This window comes from Protopterus annectens, chromosome 11.part0 (genome assembly GCF_019279795.1).
Source record: "Protopterus annectens isolate FY-2018-M chromosome 11.part0, PAN1.0, whole genome shotgun sequence".
Lineage (NCBI taxonomy): Eukaryota > Metazoa > Chordata > Ceratodontiformes > Protopteridae > Protopterus > Protopterus annectens.
The window spans coordinates 924459179-924475531 of record NC_056745.1 but is presented as its reverse complement, the minus strand read 5'-3'; the positions used below and the strand labels follow the sequence as shown (position 1 = coordinate 924475531).

General features: G+C 37.8%; 1 protein-coding gene across 1 annotated transcript in view; it reads left to right on the top strand.

Moving 5' to 3' along the window:
* The first annotated feature begins 10763 nt into the window (after positions 1-10763).
* LOC122815007 (suprabasin-like) overlaps positions 10764-16353 on the top strand; it is a 7230-nt gene continuing 1640 nt past the window's right edge. Inside the window, exons 1-4 of the mRNA XM_044087260.1 lie at positions 10764-10885; positions 14336-14744; positions 15454-15999; positions 16208-16353. The exon at positions 16208-16353 is cut by the window's right edge and continues 232 nt beyond it. Of these exons, the coding sequence (XP_043943195.1) occupies positions 10764-10885; positions 14336-14744; positions 15454-15999; positions 16208-16353 (1223 nt within the window). The remainder of the gene's footprint in view (positions 10886-14335; positions 14745-15453; positions 16000-16207) is intronic.

Genomic DNA, 16353 nt, shown 5'->3' with positions numbered 1-16353 from the left:
TAAATGTTGCTCTTATAAACTTAGAAAGTTGCTAGAATAAAAAGGTCTTGTGTTACATTTTTCTGAAGGATATGAAGTCTGAAACTCAAACGCCTGTCATTATTTAGTGAATTCACTCTTCACTTATTTGCTACAAAAATTCAGAAAATCCCAACTTTTATGAGGAAAAGACAAAAATATGAGGCAAACATCTGGACATTCTGTGAAAATCTGGACAGTTGAGAGGTATGCATGTGACCTCTGACCGTGGTAAATCAGGGAAAGTTCAGTATAGAACTTTTTCCTGCCTTGGTAGAATGTAGTTTCTCTGATAAAAAAATGGTGATTTTGATGAAAAGCGTCTTTAAGTTGCCAAATTATTCTAAGCAATTCCAAAAAAGTCAGAAACAAAGGTGTAATTTTTGGTTTTAGACTGAAGCACCAGGGTCAGGGTTGCTGCTCAAAGAGTACTGTGGTTGTTTTGTTGAAAAGCATCTTTAATTTGCCAAATTATTCTAAATGGTTCCAAAGAAGGGACAAATAAAGGTGTTATTTTTGGTTTTAGACTGAGCACCAGCTTCAGGGGTTGCTGTTCAAAGAGTACTTTAGAGTCCAGCTTAAAATCAATGTTTTTTTAGAAGCTATCCCTGAAGAAATATACTCCTCCGTGCCATTTGTGGTGGATTTACATGTCTTTGTAGAATGCTACATTTTCGCAGTTTTTGACTCAAGCAGACTTTTCTGTCCTGTCTTAATCCTTGTCACTTCATCTTTCTCATTCCTTTTGCACTGCTATTCATTTTAATAACCATCTGTGTTTTTAGAGTGTTGTACAAGGAATTTTCATGTTTCTCTACTAAATATGAAGCCAGTGCTTTTCTTCTTTTCAGCCTGATAGCCTTGTTAAATTTAGTACAAACACATTCCAGAGATCAGTTATGAGGCTGGAACCCAAACAAAATGAACAGTGTGTGGTAATCTTCCAGCAACTTTCCTACTGTAAGCATTTTTATTTATTTTTTAGATATAACGGGAAAAGACAACCTTTCTTTAGTTATCAGAATTTCTTGGTGATTTTCTCATCCATTCTCCAATTACACACTTTATCCATTTCAAAGAAGAAGACTTGTTTGTTCTTTGAAAATATAGATTTCTGCCCTCGTGTAGAGAAGCTACTACTTAGTAAACTAGTGGTACTCAGACAGTAAAATGAGCTAAAAAAAAAAAGTGAACACACATCAGTCTTGTATGGAGGCTTCACACCATTTGTATCAGTACAATTTCAATAGCAAGGGTAGCACTAGTTCTTACAGAGAAATGAACAGCTGGCAAAACTCCAGCCAGGATCAGTTCATTACACCATGTAATCACGAATGATTTGATTTAATGTTACAGTAACACCCCTAAAAGAAGATTCTGGCTGATTCTTCCCCATGATTGGTTTCTCAGGCCGTTGTTGACCAAAGTGATTTTCAAGGACTGAGGATCACCATCATGTGACCTGTTTGCATCTTCTGTCTGTTTTGGCCATCAAGCCTCTGCACCTCAGATGCACCACTGACCCGTTCATTGCTGTCTTCTTACCTGGTCTTTGTCCAAACTGGGAGTCAAGAATGAAGCATTGGTTAAGTCCATGATGTTTTTTTTTCATTTTTTTTGGCTTTGGGACCTGACTGCCCCCCTATGACCACCCACCACGGCTGGCATACATATTCGCACACACACTGATCCATGCTGCGCATTTTTTTCCTTATGTATACATGCATGATACTTATTTGTGCTGCACAGAAGGCTACCTTATAAGAGCAGGTTGGCAGAGCAGAGCACATGCCCCAGCCTCTTTGCTGCATATGCTATATTCATGATGATGCCAGCAGATGTCAGATTTACAGCAGGTGACACCATCTCCTCCTTCCAGATGGGTGAGATGGTATTGTTTAATAATTTCCAACCCCAATGGCTAGCTCACTTAGCAGTTAGATTGCAAATAAATCCTGGGTTATCTGGACCATACAATAAAAGAAGTCCACTGCAGTAAACTGTGTTCGATAACAGTCCAACAAGCAACTCAATAAACGAACAAACAGAAGCATTCTATGACTTTATTAAAATGAATATCCACTTTTGAAAAGCACTAAAGAAGGGGAAACCTGAAAGCTTTGCTGAAAAGAAATGAAGACTGAGAAACCTGAAAGCTTTGCTGTTTCTGAAGTGGATATTCATTTTAATAAAGCCATAGAATGCTTCTATTTGTTCATTTATTGAGTTGCTTATCTGGGCCATAGTCTGGTTTTGTCTGTTTTTTACTAATAAACTCTCTAAGGGGTGTCCTGTCAGTATTGTGGTGACAGGGGATCCTTAATGTCTTCACTTCTCTTTCCCTGAAGTCCAGATTCTCGCTGGAAGCAAAAAGGCTGAAGGTGATGGTAATCCTGATGACATCATCATGCTTCCACTCTACTTTTACCTTCCCACTTATGTGTGATACTTAATCCATTTTGTCATCTTTACCATAGCCTGCATCCCCTAAAGTCAAGTGAATACTTCATTCAGTTCTGAGAGTCCTTGTTTAGCATATTATTTGTCCAGGGTAGTCTGTCTTCTCAGAATATTTCAAAAAACATCTACCCAGCAAAAGCATAGGGGTAAGTGAAAGCATTTTACCATCTGAATGTCTTCTAAGGGCATAGACCCTTGTATATCTCCTTCCTTCTGATTCTGCTTGACCTTTTCAAACTGCTTGACTCAGATCTAACCTATTCCTCTCTTAAAGTACATTTGGCAGCTAATTCTCCTTTCTGTGTTTGGGGGATAATTCTGCTCCGTTCATTTCTCTTAAAGTCACAAAACCTGCTGGGGGGGGGGGGCATTTTTTTTTTAGGCTTTCCCTTAGGGATCTATTTGTCCTGGACGTCTTTTACTTAGTTAAGAAGTTGAACTTACCTTCTTTCCAGCCATTTTCTTTGGAGGTTTATATAATGCTATACTGTCTTTTTGGTAATAATTACCTTGATTAATCATATTGTAGAACTCCAGCCATTGTCATTTTTTCCACCTGATTGCTTTTGATTTGTGGACAATGTGTCCTTGAGTAGCACCCCCTGCTTTATGACAAAGGCTATTATGGAGTATAATTTCAGCTAGTCCATTCATCTTCTTGACCTCTCCATCAGTATAATTATGTGACTAAACAATCTTCATGCTATGCAGAGCTGATGTTTCCAAGCAATCTTAACCAAAACTGCATTTTCATGGACAGTAAACCTGTAGTTCCAGTCAGGAAAATACAAAAAATGGAAACTTCTGCATTTTGGAGGGACAAAGCCCCTTGCACTCCCTACGTAGGGGACGTTGCCTATTTGTTGCTGTCTGAAGAGCTGTAAAGATGACCTCATTTTGTGCTGTACCAATAATTAGACCATGTTCACTGTTTCATGATGTACTTACCTTTTGTTTGTTGTTAGCCATTTCTGTGTCTCCATAAGCGCTAGGAAATTGATCTTGTCGGAAAAGCTGTATTCTTATGTTACGATAGCTTTGTAAGAATTCTGTTTATTCTACATACCTTGTTTCATATTTGCAAATAAAGATGTAGTCATTCTGAATATTGTTTTATGGCATTTTTATGTTTGTTTCTAGAGACCCCAGCCACACCTCACCCTGGGCTTAATGCAGTTATTTCCTGCTAGTGCAGTCTTGTTCAGTTATGGTCTATTGAAAGGATGCAGGAACAAGTAAAGTGGAAGAGTAACACCAAATTCTTTTACTGAGGCCATATTCTGATTTATGCGGAGTAGAAGATGGTTCAGTACAAGCAATATTGTCTGCAATACATACCCATCAGTGGAAGAGTAACACTGAATTCTTTTACTGAGACCATATTTTGATTTATGTCAAGTGGAAGATGGTTCCGTACAAGCAGTATTGTCTGGGATATGTACACATCCTTCTAGCATGTTCTATTAATTTTGCAAAACAGATCGAGGCTGTTAAAAGAAACTTTGAAATGCACATTAGAGTATCTAGAATAGGCCTGGTGGTCCCCAGATTCTGAGTTTAATTCACTTATTTCATCCACAGTTTTTACTCTGCTGTCCTGCGTGGTTCAGATGTGTTGAAGGGATGCAGGAAAAAACAAAGTTGAAGACTAAGACTTAATGTCTTTCCTGAATCAGGATTTTTCAGGCCATTATTGGATCAAACAGGATGCTTAAAAAAGTCTAAAATGCATCTCTGAGTGTTTAGGACCCCTGTGTCTTCTGGGGTCCTAGCATCCCCCGGACTGCAAATTTAATTTTGTTATCTCCACAGTTATCAAAGTGCATTGTAAGACATTAATACACAGAACCAATCCCTCCATAATTATGGGCATAATTCGCAACGAATGGTAAAACCGAAGCTAGTCTTAAATTACTACTAAATGCAGTTATTTTCTGATTTTTTTACCCTCTTTAGCTAAAATTATTTTTTAAAACATCTTTATTAAATCACAGTTGCAAAAGTGACATAAGTGCATATATATTACTAGAAAAGAAAACTGTAGTGATATTTCTCGTTATTTTCATACAGTTGCACATGTACGGTTTCTTTTCAATCGTCCTTCATTCTATCATTATATAACTTGCTCAATTTATGACATTCCTTAAGCTTTACTGGTCTTTCTGAACTTAAATTCTTGAAAAGTCAAAATACACATGCAAATGAGTAAAAAGAAGACAGCCCTAAATCACTACAAAAGTCACAAAGTTATTTTCTAATTTTTACCCACTTTAGTAAATATCTTGAAAAAAGTCAAAATTCACAAATTTCTCTCTTTCAGACTCTCTCTCTCTATGTATGTATGTATATATACATACATATCTACACATGCCCACACACGTGTATATCGAAACACAAACACACTATTGCCTCTGATTTGTTAATATTCAATACTACAATGCTTGGAAGTGGATTTCAAGATAAGATGTCCATGCAAATGCATACCTAAACATTTATCGCAATATGTGCTTCTATTTTAACCACTGCTGTACATTTATATGTGTGCATTTACTTGTCTATTTTTTTAATTTATTTTTTAACTTGCTGAACACATTTCCAACAGAAATCCAGGTCAAAAACTCAAGCAAATTAGTCATTCTCACAAGGACACAAGGACACAGATGGGATGCATCATGCAAATATGTACAGCTGATTGTGTCATGAGTATATGTATGATATTAGTATATTCACGATGCTCTGATTGTGTCATGAGTATATGTATGATATTAATATATTCACGATGCTATTAAACTCTTTTTTTTTTTTTTACTTAAAACTAAAGGTATGGTCTACATATATTCCAACCAAAATGAGTTAGCAGTGGTGAACATAACTTTTTTACTTAATGTCACATTAATCACCCCTATTTCAATTTGCCACTAGTTGTAGAAAATGTCAAATTAGAAACCATCTTACTTGAAGATTTAAGCTGTAACTAGATGCCTGGTTATTGTACATTTTTTAAGAACAAATTCTCCTCTGCGGTGTGTAATTATTAATTTAGTTCATCCCTAGAAATGATAGAGTTCAAGAAGAGATGGTATCTTAGAGTGGATACTATCTTCTTACTCCAGTAAAATCACTTCTGCTGGAGTTTCTCATATTCCTAATAAACCTTCCTCCTTTTGCAAAATTCTGTCTCACCAAAATATCCATAAGAATAAGAAATTTTAAGAATCTAGATTAAGGCAAAGTCGGCCAGTTAATAAACTGATTACATTTGTCTCTTTTAAAATTGATTCTTTTGTCAGATGAAGCTTTATTTCATTTCAACAACTTCTCAGGTACACTGAATAAATTGTCCACTATAAAAGCTTATAGGATCATACGCTCAAACTTGCCTTGAATGACACCTAGGCTAAAGGCTAGCTTATAGGATCATACCCTAAAGCTTGCCTTGAATGACACATAAGCGAAAAGCTAGCTTATAGTACCATATGCTGAAGCTTACCTTGAATGACACCTAAGTTAAAGGCTAGTTTATAGGATTATATGCTCAAGCTTGCCTTGAATGACACCTAGACTAAAGGCTGCCATGATTACTTGGGTCAGAATTTGGGCTCAGTACTTCGACAGTTTTCCTCAGACATACTGCAGATAATACAAATAACATAAAAAGAGTTTTAAAAAAAGTTGACAAGGAACTGTAAACAGAATTATGCTTCAGGAAACAGTGTGATTAAGTTTCACCTAGTTTTGACAGAGAGTGACACTGCCTCTCAAAGTGGGTAGAAATGTACTCCATACCCTTACCTTCAGCCGCGGATGATTATTGGTTCAAAGGTACGTACTCTGCTATCGATCTGAGGAGATCTTAAGAAGCATAGCCTTGCATTCCAATGGCAATTATTACCCTGTATATTGTGCAATACGAATATCCAAAGATGAGCCAAAACAATTATATGTTAGGGTAATTATGTTTCCTCCTATCCATGAGGGTTGATGCTATACCGGTGGGTGAATTTGAGGTTATCCATCCATTCATCCAAATTACATTTGAATACAGTAAGAGAAATGGTCTGCTTTATGCAGAGTGGAAGATGGTTCCACAGAGGCAGTATTTAAATGTTCTGCTTTATGCAGAGTGGAAGATGGTTTCACAGAAGCAGTATTTAAATGTTCTACTTTATGCAGAGTGGAAGATGGTTCCACAGAAGCAGTATTTAAATGTTCTGCTTTATGCAAAGTAGAAGATGGTTCCACAGAAGCAGTATTTAAATGTTCTCCTTTATGCAGAGTGGAAGATGGTTCCACAGAAGCCGTATTTAAATGTTCTGCTTTATGCAGAGTGGAAGATGGTTCCACAGAAGCCGTATTTAAATGTTCTGCTTTATGCAGAGTGGAAGGGAATATGGTTCCACAGAAGCAGTATTCTGTATGATACATACCTACCCCTCTATCTTGTTCTGTTAATTTTGCAAAACAGATTGAGGTCCCTTGAGCAAATGTTTACAATACCATTGGACTTGTGAATGTGTAATAAGTCTGATAGAATACAGTCTGTTCAGGCTGTATACACAAGACAGAGGTTGGAATTAAAGAACACTCCAGCTGTAGCCAAAAACTAGACTCTTCAGGTGCAATACCAAAGTTTAATACCACTGGTTAAAATAAAATTACACTGTGAAAATAAAAATATTGTATAATAAAATTCAAAAACACAGTCCACAGTCAAGCACTTTTGTCAAATAAGACTTCATTAGATCTGTGGATAAGAACACTCCCCCAATCAAAACTTCCAATTAATTATTAAAACAATTAGCAAGAAATAAGACAGAGGTTGCCTATTAATAGCCTGTATAATGGAAAGAAACTTGACAAGGATTTGAGTCAGTCTACATATTTTTTTATGATTTAGGCCCTTGACTTTTTTTCTTAGTAAAAAAAAAAAAAAAATTGTCACTTCAGCTGTGACAAGTGTTTGGACAGGTCCATATCAAATGAGGTATTGTATTCAATGAACTTACTAATAAGTGTCAAGTACAGTGGAATAATTATATCCCTGGACATGGACACCATAACTTTAGATATAAACTGTGCAATGAAAAAAAGCTTCCTTACAATAGTGGATACATGGTGATCAAAGGACAGTTCATTGTTGACACAGGTTCTCAGATCTCTAACATTGGAATCAATTTTCAGGGCTGTGTTGTCAATATGACAGTTACAATAAAAGTCATGCTTACCAAAGGATACAATTACGCATTTCTTGGCATTTAGTTTTAGTCTATGGCTTTGACACCAGATATTTGATTGTGGAAGGCCATCTTGTAAGATTTAGTGTCCTATAGGGAGTTTATGATGGTGCCAAGTTTACAGTAATCTGCAAACTTGATCAGCCATAAACCCTTAACTTTTGTATCTTCTGTGTACTAAAGTTGTAGCTGTTGGATCTTATTTAAGATGGAGAAAATAGCTGAGGCTTTAGTAAACTTTAATAAAATGATGATGAATTCTACTACAGTTCTTCAAATATCTCTCAAAAAAGAAATGCAGTCACTGACCAACACCTGCTTAACCTTCAAGAAAGAACTGACCAACAATATCTGAGCAGCACATAGCCTCCAGCAGCAGATATATTGTATGGTGAACCAGTCATCCACCCAAACCCAGTGCACCCCAAAAAACTCAGACTGAAAGATGACAGTACGGCTTATTTGCTGAAAATATGCTGCTAGAGAAAACTGACCCAAGCAGAGTGAGCCAGACTACTGCTATCACATATAAATGGGGAATTACTAAAAAACCTACATGAACATGAAGGATGCTGATGCACATAACTACCAAAATGAACAAAAAAATTCTGGCTAGATCTACAGCTTCACCCAACGTACAATCTCTTAAAATGCTGCTATGGGCAGAAACTGGGAAAAAAACATATTTTATATTGTCGTTAAGTTCTACTCATTTCAAACCTACCTGCAGCACAATAAGTAGTTCTTTTCAATTTTATTTTTTTAAACCCCAAATGCCCTTGTGGGGGCAGACATCTTGACATAATCTTGTTTTCATGGATAGCTATCTTTTGCCCATAATTCACTGTGAGGTCATGGCTGTTAAACTTAAAGCTTCCTAATATCTACTGTCAGAACATAATAAGTCATGGCTGTTGAACTTAAAGCAACCTAAACTCTGCTGTCAGAACACAATTCCATTTACTTAGAATAGATGCAGTATGCAATACTGTTAATCGCAGAATCCTCAATAAACATATCTGTGATTGGTTTGCAGTGAGTTTCACATATTTCTTTTCTGTATGTGTATTACACAATCTGCAAACACATCTTGAAGAAATGTAAAAACAAAAATGGCTGAAATAACAGTCTTTTTTACTGAGTGACATTTTGTGACCTTTGGGTTCTGCCTCCCCCTTTCCTTCCATGAGTCAGGCCAAGTATATTTATTGGCTTGCAAAGTTCAATTAATCTGTTGTGTTGTGTAGTCATTATCATGCTTCTTCACATTTTGACTACATAAGGCTCAATAGTTGTAACCCCAGAAGAGGAAAAGAATGCAGCTATCAGTGGCAGTACACAGTAAAATGTTATGATTGTTTAACCCAAATAGCTCTATGATCTAAGTAGTGTGTGAAATAAAAAATAAAAATGAGCTACAGGTACTTTCACATGTGTGTGTGTTTTCCTTATCGCAAAACTTTCAGATCTGATAGGCTAAATGATGTGATTTCATTAGTCTATATGTGGTGTGCACTGAGGAAGTTGACAGGGATAGAGATGTCATAGAAGGAAGAAACTACTAAGGTCTACAGTTGAAAGTATGGAGGTCATTCTGTAGGGAGGAAATGCAGTCTGATAACGGGATTTTTATTTTAGGGCATAGCTGTCCTTTAAATATTACAACTGGACAGTTGATGCATATTCTGAATTTAAATAATGTAAGTGAAGTTATTTTAGAGATTTTGTCTGCAAGTAAATGTAAAAAGGCACTCCTAGCAACATAAGGAAATGTGTATTCTTGAGTAACCCTAAGTTGTCTAAACAGCTAGTTGTTTTATTAGAATGTTTGTTGTGAAGTAAAATGGCAGACTCTAATGGAAAAAATAAGATAACTGCTAAAGTAAAGAAAGGGAAACTCCCTGGTGGAAGAAAAATATTCTAAAGATTTGACCCTTACAAAGAATGAACTAAATGTAGAGAAAAGCCTTTACCTGTGTTTAAATAAGAGACCAAGGTCTGTACTTCATGTCCAAAGACTGAATAAAAAGACACTTTGAACAGAGCTATCTCAGACATGCATACAGTAAGGACTAATAATAAGCCTTCACCTAAATAGGTTTCTTTGCTTGCAAAAAAAAAAAAAAAAGAAAAAAATATCATGCTATGTTTGTCTTAAAAGTGCTAGAAAAAGGCATATATCAAAATATTGCATAGTTACTTTCAACCATATTGTACACATAAAACTAGCAACTGCTAACCCACCAGCTGTACCCGAAATCATGCCTATGGAGTGTGATAATGTTGAACTTTTAACTACAAGAACTTTAAGGTCTGCTTTCTGCCAATTTGCTATTACTAAAATTGTCAAATATATTTTTGTGTTGGATGGGAAGACTTGCAAGGGTTGTTGAACTCTGGGAACATGATTACATTCGTTAGAGCACAACATATTTGCAACCATAAAAAAAGAAATCAAAACAATCTTCACACATAGAGACAAAAGGGAGTACCGTACAACACATATAGAAATATGAACCTTTCTAGGCAAATTGTTACACCCAGTAACCCTAATGTCCGACTTAACATATCATGTGGTAAATGTCAAATACTTTCCCCAAATTCAATGAGATGTGCAAGATAGGATGGTGCAGTGGTGCAGTGGTAGCATTGTTGCGTCAAAGCAAGTGGTTCTTGACTGAAGTGTCTTCTGTGCGGAGTCTGCATATTCTCCTTGCATTCGTGTGGGTTTCCTCCGGCTGCTGTGGTTTCCTCCAATGTTACAAAGACATGCATCTCAAGTGTTTCTCCCCAGACCTCTGCTGAAAACTGGTTTGTCCCAAGTCAATATTTAACAAATGTTAAATAAATACATAATAAAATAAATAAAAATGTTCAACTAGATGTATTTCTAGAAATATATAACTCCAATAAAGAAAATGGTGTAGGACTAGAAAACTCAAAATGAACAAATATTTGCCTCTAGGTGGAAGGGTTAGATAACATTGATACTGAATCTTGTAAAATATTCCAGTTGTTAATGTAATAAGAGAAGGCAATGTAGAGACTGAGATGGAAGGGTCTAGAATTAAGAATGAGCTAAAGGAAGTAGATGTAGAAAATGAGATAGATGAATTTCGTAAAGAAGGAAATAGTGGCACAGAAGGGCTGATAATAATTAAAAGCATGCCTAGGTAAGTAGTTGTGAAGAAGAGATGGATGACTTCCATAATGAATGAAAGGAGACCTTGATCAGAGCCACAAGCTTCTTATTCCTGCTCCACAGGAGACAACTAGTTAGAAACAAAAGCAGGACTCTAACGGAAACCAAATTAAGATAACTACTGAAGTAAAGAAGGAGAACTCCCTGGTGGATGAAAACTATTTTCACAAGTTGCCTCTTACAAAGAATGAAATAAATGAAGAGGAAAGCCTTTAGCTGTATTTATAGGAGAAGAGACCAAGGTCTGTACTTCATGTCCAAAGACTGAAGTAAATAATAATTGACTTGGATGACTCCAAGATAAACCATGCCAATTCAAGAATACCCTGTGAGAAGACAACATACTAAGCAAAGGCATAGAGCTGTAGCAAGAGCAGAAGGGGGAACAAAGGAACAGAACAACCCCACTTCATGCACATAGTTTGAACTAGAAATAATATTACCTACAGTGTAGTCTAAAACAAAGAACAGGCACTAAGCCATGTATTCATTGCAGTGCCTTTTTGAACACTGCAATGAAGTTTCTTATACCACTTGTAATGAAGTCAGCACATTGCCATGTTGTGGGTGGTCATTTAGGAATGGTTAAGACAAAACCTTTAGCTAAAGGAAATAGAAAAACTTGTGTGCATCTTTCTCAGAATGTCAGGCACAGCGCCCGACCCAGAGTTTAAGGATCTGATACCACTACCTATTGTGGAAATCCCATTTGAAACAAGTGCAATAGAAATTGTTGTCCATCACTATATCCTATAAATCACAGATTATGCAACCACATTTCCTGAGCCGATACCTCTACGAATACTTAATGCAAAATAACTAGTACTGTTTTTTCTGCAGTAAGGATTTACAGGGAAATTCTTACTGATGAGGGCACCCAATTCACACCCAGATTAAGGCATGAACTTTGTGGATTTTTTAAAAGTGAAACAGCTAAGGACATCTATATACTATCCTCAGACAGCTGGGCTAGTTGTGTTTTTTAATAAAATTTTAATATGTTATGAAAGACTATACAGCTAGACGGGAAAACATTTGGGACTAACTGCTTCCATGTTTTCTTTGCTATAAATGAAGTAACCCAAGCCTCCACTGGATTCACATAATTTGAACTGCATTGTGGTAGACATCCCTCCTTGAGGCTTGCTTGATATAGCAAATAAAATATGAGGGGGGTACACTTTTTAATAGAATGATAGAAGATTTTACAGACATGTAACAGGTTAATAACTATAATGTCTATAGTAAAAGAAATGCCCATAGTAAAACACACGTGAAAAGAGAACAGGAGATGTGACAGGGCGTATAACAACAAAGTCATTGTTAAAGAGTTTAAACAAGGGGGTAAAGTACTTGTGTTAGCAGTAATAGCTGAAAATAAGTTCATTGGAGAAAAAAATAAATGAATGAAGTTTCTGTAGTAAGAATGTCTGCAAAAATGTTAAGGTCACCACAGCATGTCTTGAACATCAACTGTGTCTCAGAAACAAAAAGAGAAATTGTACTCCAAAATAGATATATATTCAGAGTTACCTGGCAAAATTGGTTTAATTCAACACAAGATGGAATCCATCCCTGATGAGAAAGTACATTTAAAACTATATGAAATACCAGAATACTATTGCAAAACAGTTAAGGAAGAGCTGTAGAAAATGCTCAAACGTAGGGTCACCAAACAATCACAAAGTGAGTGCAACACCTTATTGTACTGCTTCTTACACCTGATGGGTCTGTAACATTTTACAATGACGTTAAAATGGATGAACTGATTGAAAAGTTGGCCAAAGCTAGGTTTCTATCCACTTTGGACCTAAACAATGGCGACTAGCAAATTCCACTAGCACCAAAAGCTAATGAAAATTGTAATTTCCATGCTCCATGGACTGTTCCATGACAGAGGCTTGTTTTTTGGCCTCCACAGAGCACATATGACATTCCAGAGTCTGAGGGACAAAATTCTTAGGCCCCATATCAGATATGTAGCAGCCTACCTGGATGATGTAGTAATTTTATCAGAAGACCGGGAATGTAATTTGCCTGATGTTCGTCATTTTAAGTTCCCTGTAACTAACCTAGCTAAGTGCAATTGTAGAATCCATTATCTGGGATGTATAATAGGCTAAGGGGTAGAAAACCACAAACTGAAAAAGATAAAGCAGTTCAGAACAGGTCTGGTGCAAGCCACAAATATATTTTAGGCCTGGATAGCTATAACAGTAAAATTATTACTAATTTTGCTGCACTGTTTGCCTCTTGACTGAGCTGGCCAAGGATGAGCCTGCCTTGAAGTTTAAGTGGATAGTTGAAGCAGAACAAGCCTTTGGGCAACTATGTTTATACCCAGTTCTAGTAGCTCCAAACTTTTCTAAGTACTTCAGGTGCACACAGATGTCTCTGAGATAAGTGTAGGTGCAGTTTTGTCATAGTACAGATGGAGTTGAGTATCCAGTCAGTTACATAAGTAAAACACTTAATGTTGTTCTTCTTTCGGCTTCTCCTGGTTAGGGGTCGCTACAGTGGAACTCCGGTCAGTTAATGATTGGCAGTAGATTTTTATGGTGCCGAGGTGCCAGCTCGATGCCCAACCTTCAAAGAAGGCACGTCCATTCTACACATATCTTTTGAACACCACTCGACCGTGGGGAGAACACGCAGACTCCACACACAAGGCGCTCCAGCCGAGAATCGAATGGGAGAACCTCTTGCTGTGAGGCAACAATGCTACTGCTGCACCACCGCGGCTTATTTAAGTAAAACACTCAATGACGCTGAGTATGCCTTGCTATAAAATGGGTTCCCATCATCCTTAAATATTATTTGTTAAGTAGACAATTTGTATTGATTACTGACTATTCCTTGCTGTAGTGGTTCTAGCAACAGAAAAATTACAACTCCAAATTTTCTATATGGGGCTTTCACCATCCCAGCCTCACAATTTTAAAATACACCATCACACAAGCCACAGTCATTTAACTGTGGATTGGCTGTCTTGGGCTTATATCCCATCCAATGAGAGGAGGGGTTCATGTGAAATAGTGACAGCTGAGCATGGGAAGCACACTGCTACTGGTGTTGGTGTTCCATCCCCTGTTTGTACACTAAGTAGGGTTTCATTTACTAAAGGATGAGTCATGGAAGAGAACTGTAAACTTCCTGAAAAAATACAGAGTAGGCAGGAAAAGCAGAGAGACAGGGAGGAGGGGCAGAGAGAGAGAGAAGAGGGCTCACCATGACAATTCGTTTGGATTAGTTAGCTTTTCAGATGTATCAGGGTCACTAACTCAGGAGATCAGATCTCTGACCTCTGGGTTGAGAACAGGTTCTGAAGAGGAATTTTCAGGGATCTATATATGCTGGGCAAAGCCAGTTTGCAAGGTGCCCCTGAAAATTAAAAAGGCACAGGAGGTATTCTTCTGTGGAGAGTAACAGATGGAATTAACTCTGCTGGTAAGGTAGAGAGTCTTGAAGGGGATGGAATTAACTCTGCTAGTAAGGTAGAGAGTCTTGAAGGGGATGGAATTAACTCTGCTAGTAAGGTAGAGAGTCTTGAAGGGGATGGAATTAACTCTGCTAGTAAGGTAGAGAGTCTTGAAGGGGATGGAATTAACTCTGCTAGTAAGGTAGAGAGTCTTGAAGGGGATGGAATTAACTCTGCTAGTAAGGTAGAGAGTCTTGAAGGGGATGGAATTAACTCTGCTAGTAAGGTAGAGAGTCTTGAAGGGGATGGAATTAACTCTGCTGGTAAGGTAGAGAGTCTTGAAGGGGATGGAATTAACTCTGCTAGTAAGGTAGAGAGTCTTGAAGGGGATGGAATTAACTCTGCTAGTAAGGTAGAGAGTCTTGAAGGGATGGAATTAACTCTGCTAGTAAGGTAGAGAGTCTTGAAGGGGATGGAATTAACTCTGCTGGTAAGGTAGAGAGTCTTGAAGGGGATGGAATTAACTCTGCTAGTAAGGTAGAGAGTCTTGAAGGGGATGGAATTAACTCTGCTAGTAAGGTAGAGAGTCTTGAAGGGGATGGAATTAACTCTGCTAGTAAGGTAGAGAGTCTTGAAGGGGATGGAATTAACTCTGCTAGTAAGGTAGAGAGTCTTGAAGGGGATGGAATTAACTCTGCTAGTAAGGTAGAGAGTCTTGAAGGGATGGAATTAACACTGCTAGTAAGGTAGAGAGTCTTGAAGGGGATGGAATTAACTCTGCTAGTAAGGTAGAGAGTCTTGAAGGGGATGGAATTAACTCTGCTAGTAAGGTAGAGAGTCTTGAAGGGGATGGAATTAACTCTGCTAGTAAGGTAGAGAGTCTTGAAGGGGTGGAATTAACTCTGCTAGTAAGGTAGAGAGTCTTGAAGGGGATGGAATTAACTCTGCTGGTAAGGTAGAGAGTCTTGAAGGGGATGGAATTAACTCTGCTGGTAAGGTAGAGAGTCTTGAAGGGGATGGAATTAACTCTGCTAGTAAGGTAGAGAGTCTTGAAGGGATGGAATTAACTCTGCTGGTAAGGTAGAGAGTCTTGAAGGGATGGAATTAACTCTGCTAGTAAGGTAGAGAGTCTTGAAGGGGATGGAATTAACTCTGCTAGTAAGGTAGAGAGTCTTGAAGGGGATGGAATTAACTCTGCTGGTAAGGTAGAGAGTCTTGAAGGGGATGGAATTAACTCTGCTAGTAAGGTAGAGAGTCTTGAAGGGGATGGAATTAACTCTGCTGGTAAGGTAGAGAGTCTTGAAGGGGATGGAATTAACTCTGCTGGTAAGGTAGAGAGTCTTGAAGGGGATGGAATTAACTCTGCTAGTAAGGTAGAGAGTCTTGAAGGGGATGGAATTAACTCTGCTGGTAAGGTAGAGAGTCTTGAAGGGGATGGAATTAACTCTGCTGGTAAGGTAGAGAGTCTTGAAGGGGATGGAATTAACTCTGCTGGTAAGGTAGAGAGTCTTGAAGGGGATGGAATTAACTCTGCTAGTAAGGTAGAGAGTCTTGAAGGGGATGGAATTAACACTGCTAGTAAGGTAGAGAGTCTTGAAGGGGATGGAATTAACTCTGCTGGTAAGGTAGAGAGTCTTGAAGGGGATGGAATTAACTCTGCTGGTAAGGTAGAGAGTCTTGAAGGGATGGAATTAACTCTGCTAGTAAGGTAGAGAGTCTTGAAGGGGATGGAATTAACTCTGCTAGTAAGGTAGAGAGTCTTGAAGGGGATGGAATTAACTCTGCTAGTAAGGTAGAGAGTCTTGAAGGGGATGGAATTAACTCTGCTAGTAAGGTAGAGAGTCTTGAAGGGATGGAATTAACTCTGCTAGTAAGGTAGAGAGTCTTGAAGGGGATGGAATTAACTCTGCTAGTAAGGTAGAGAGTCTTGAAGGGGATGGAATTAACTCTGCTAGTAAGGTAGAGAGTCTTGAAGGGGATGGAATTAACTCTGCTAGTAAGGTAGAGAGTCTTGAAGGGGA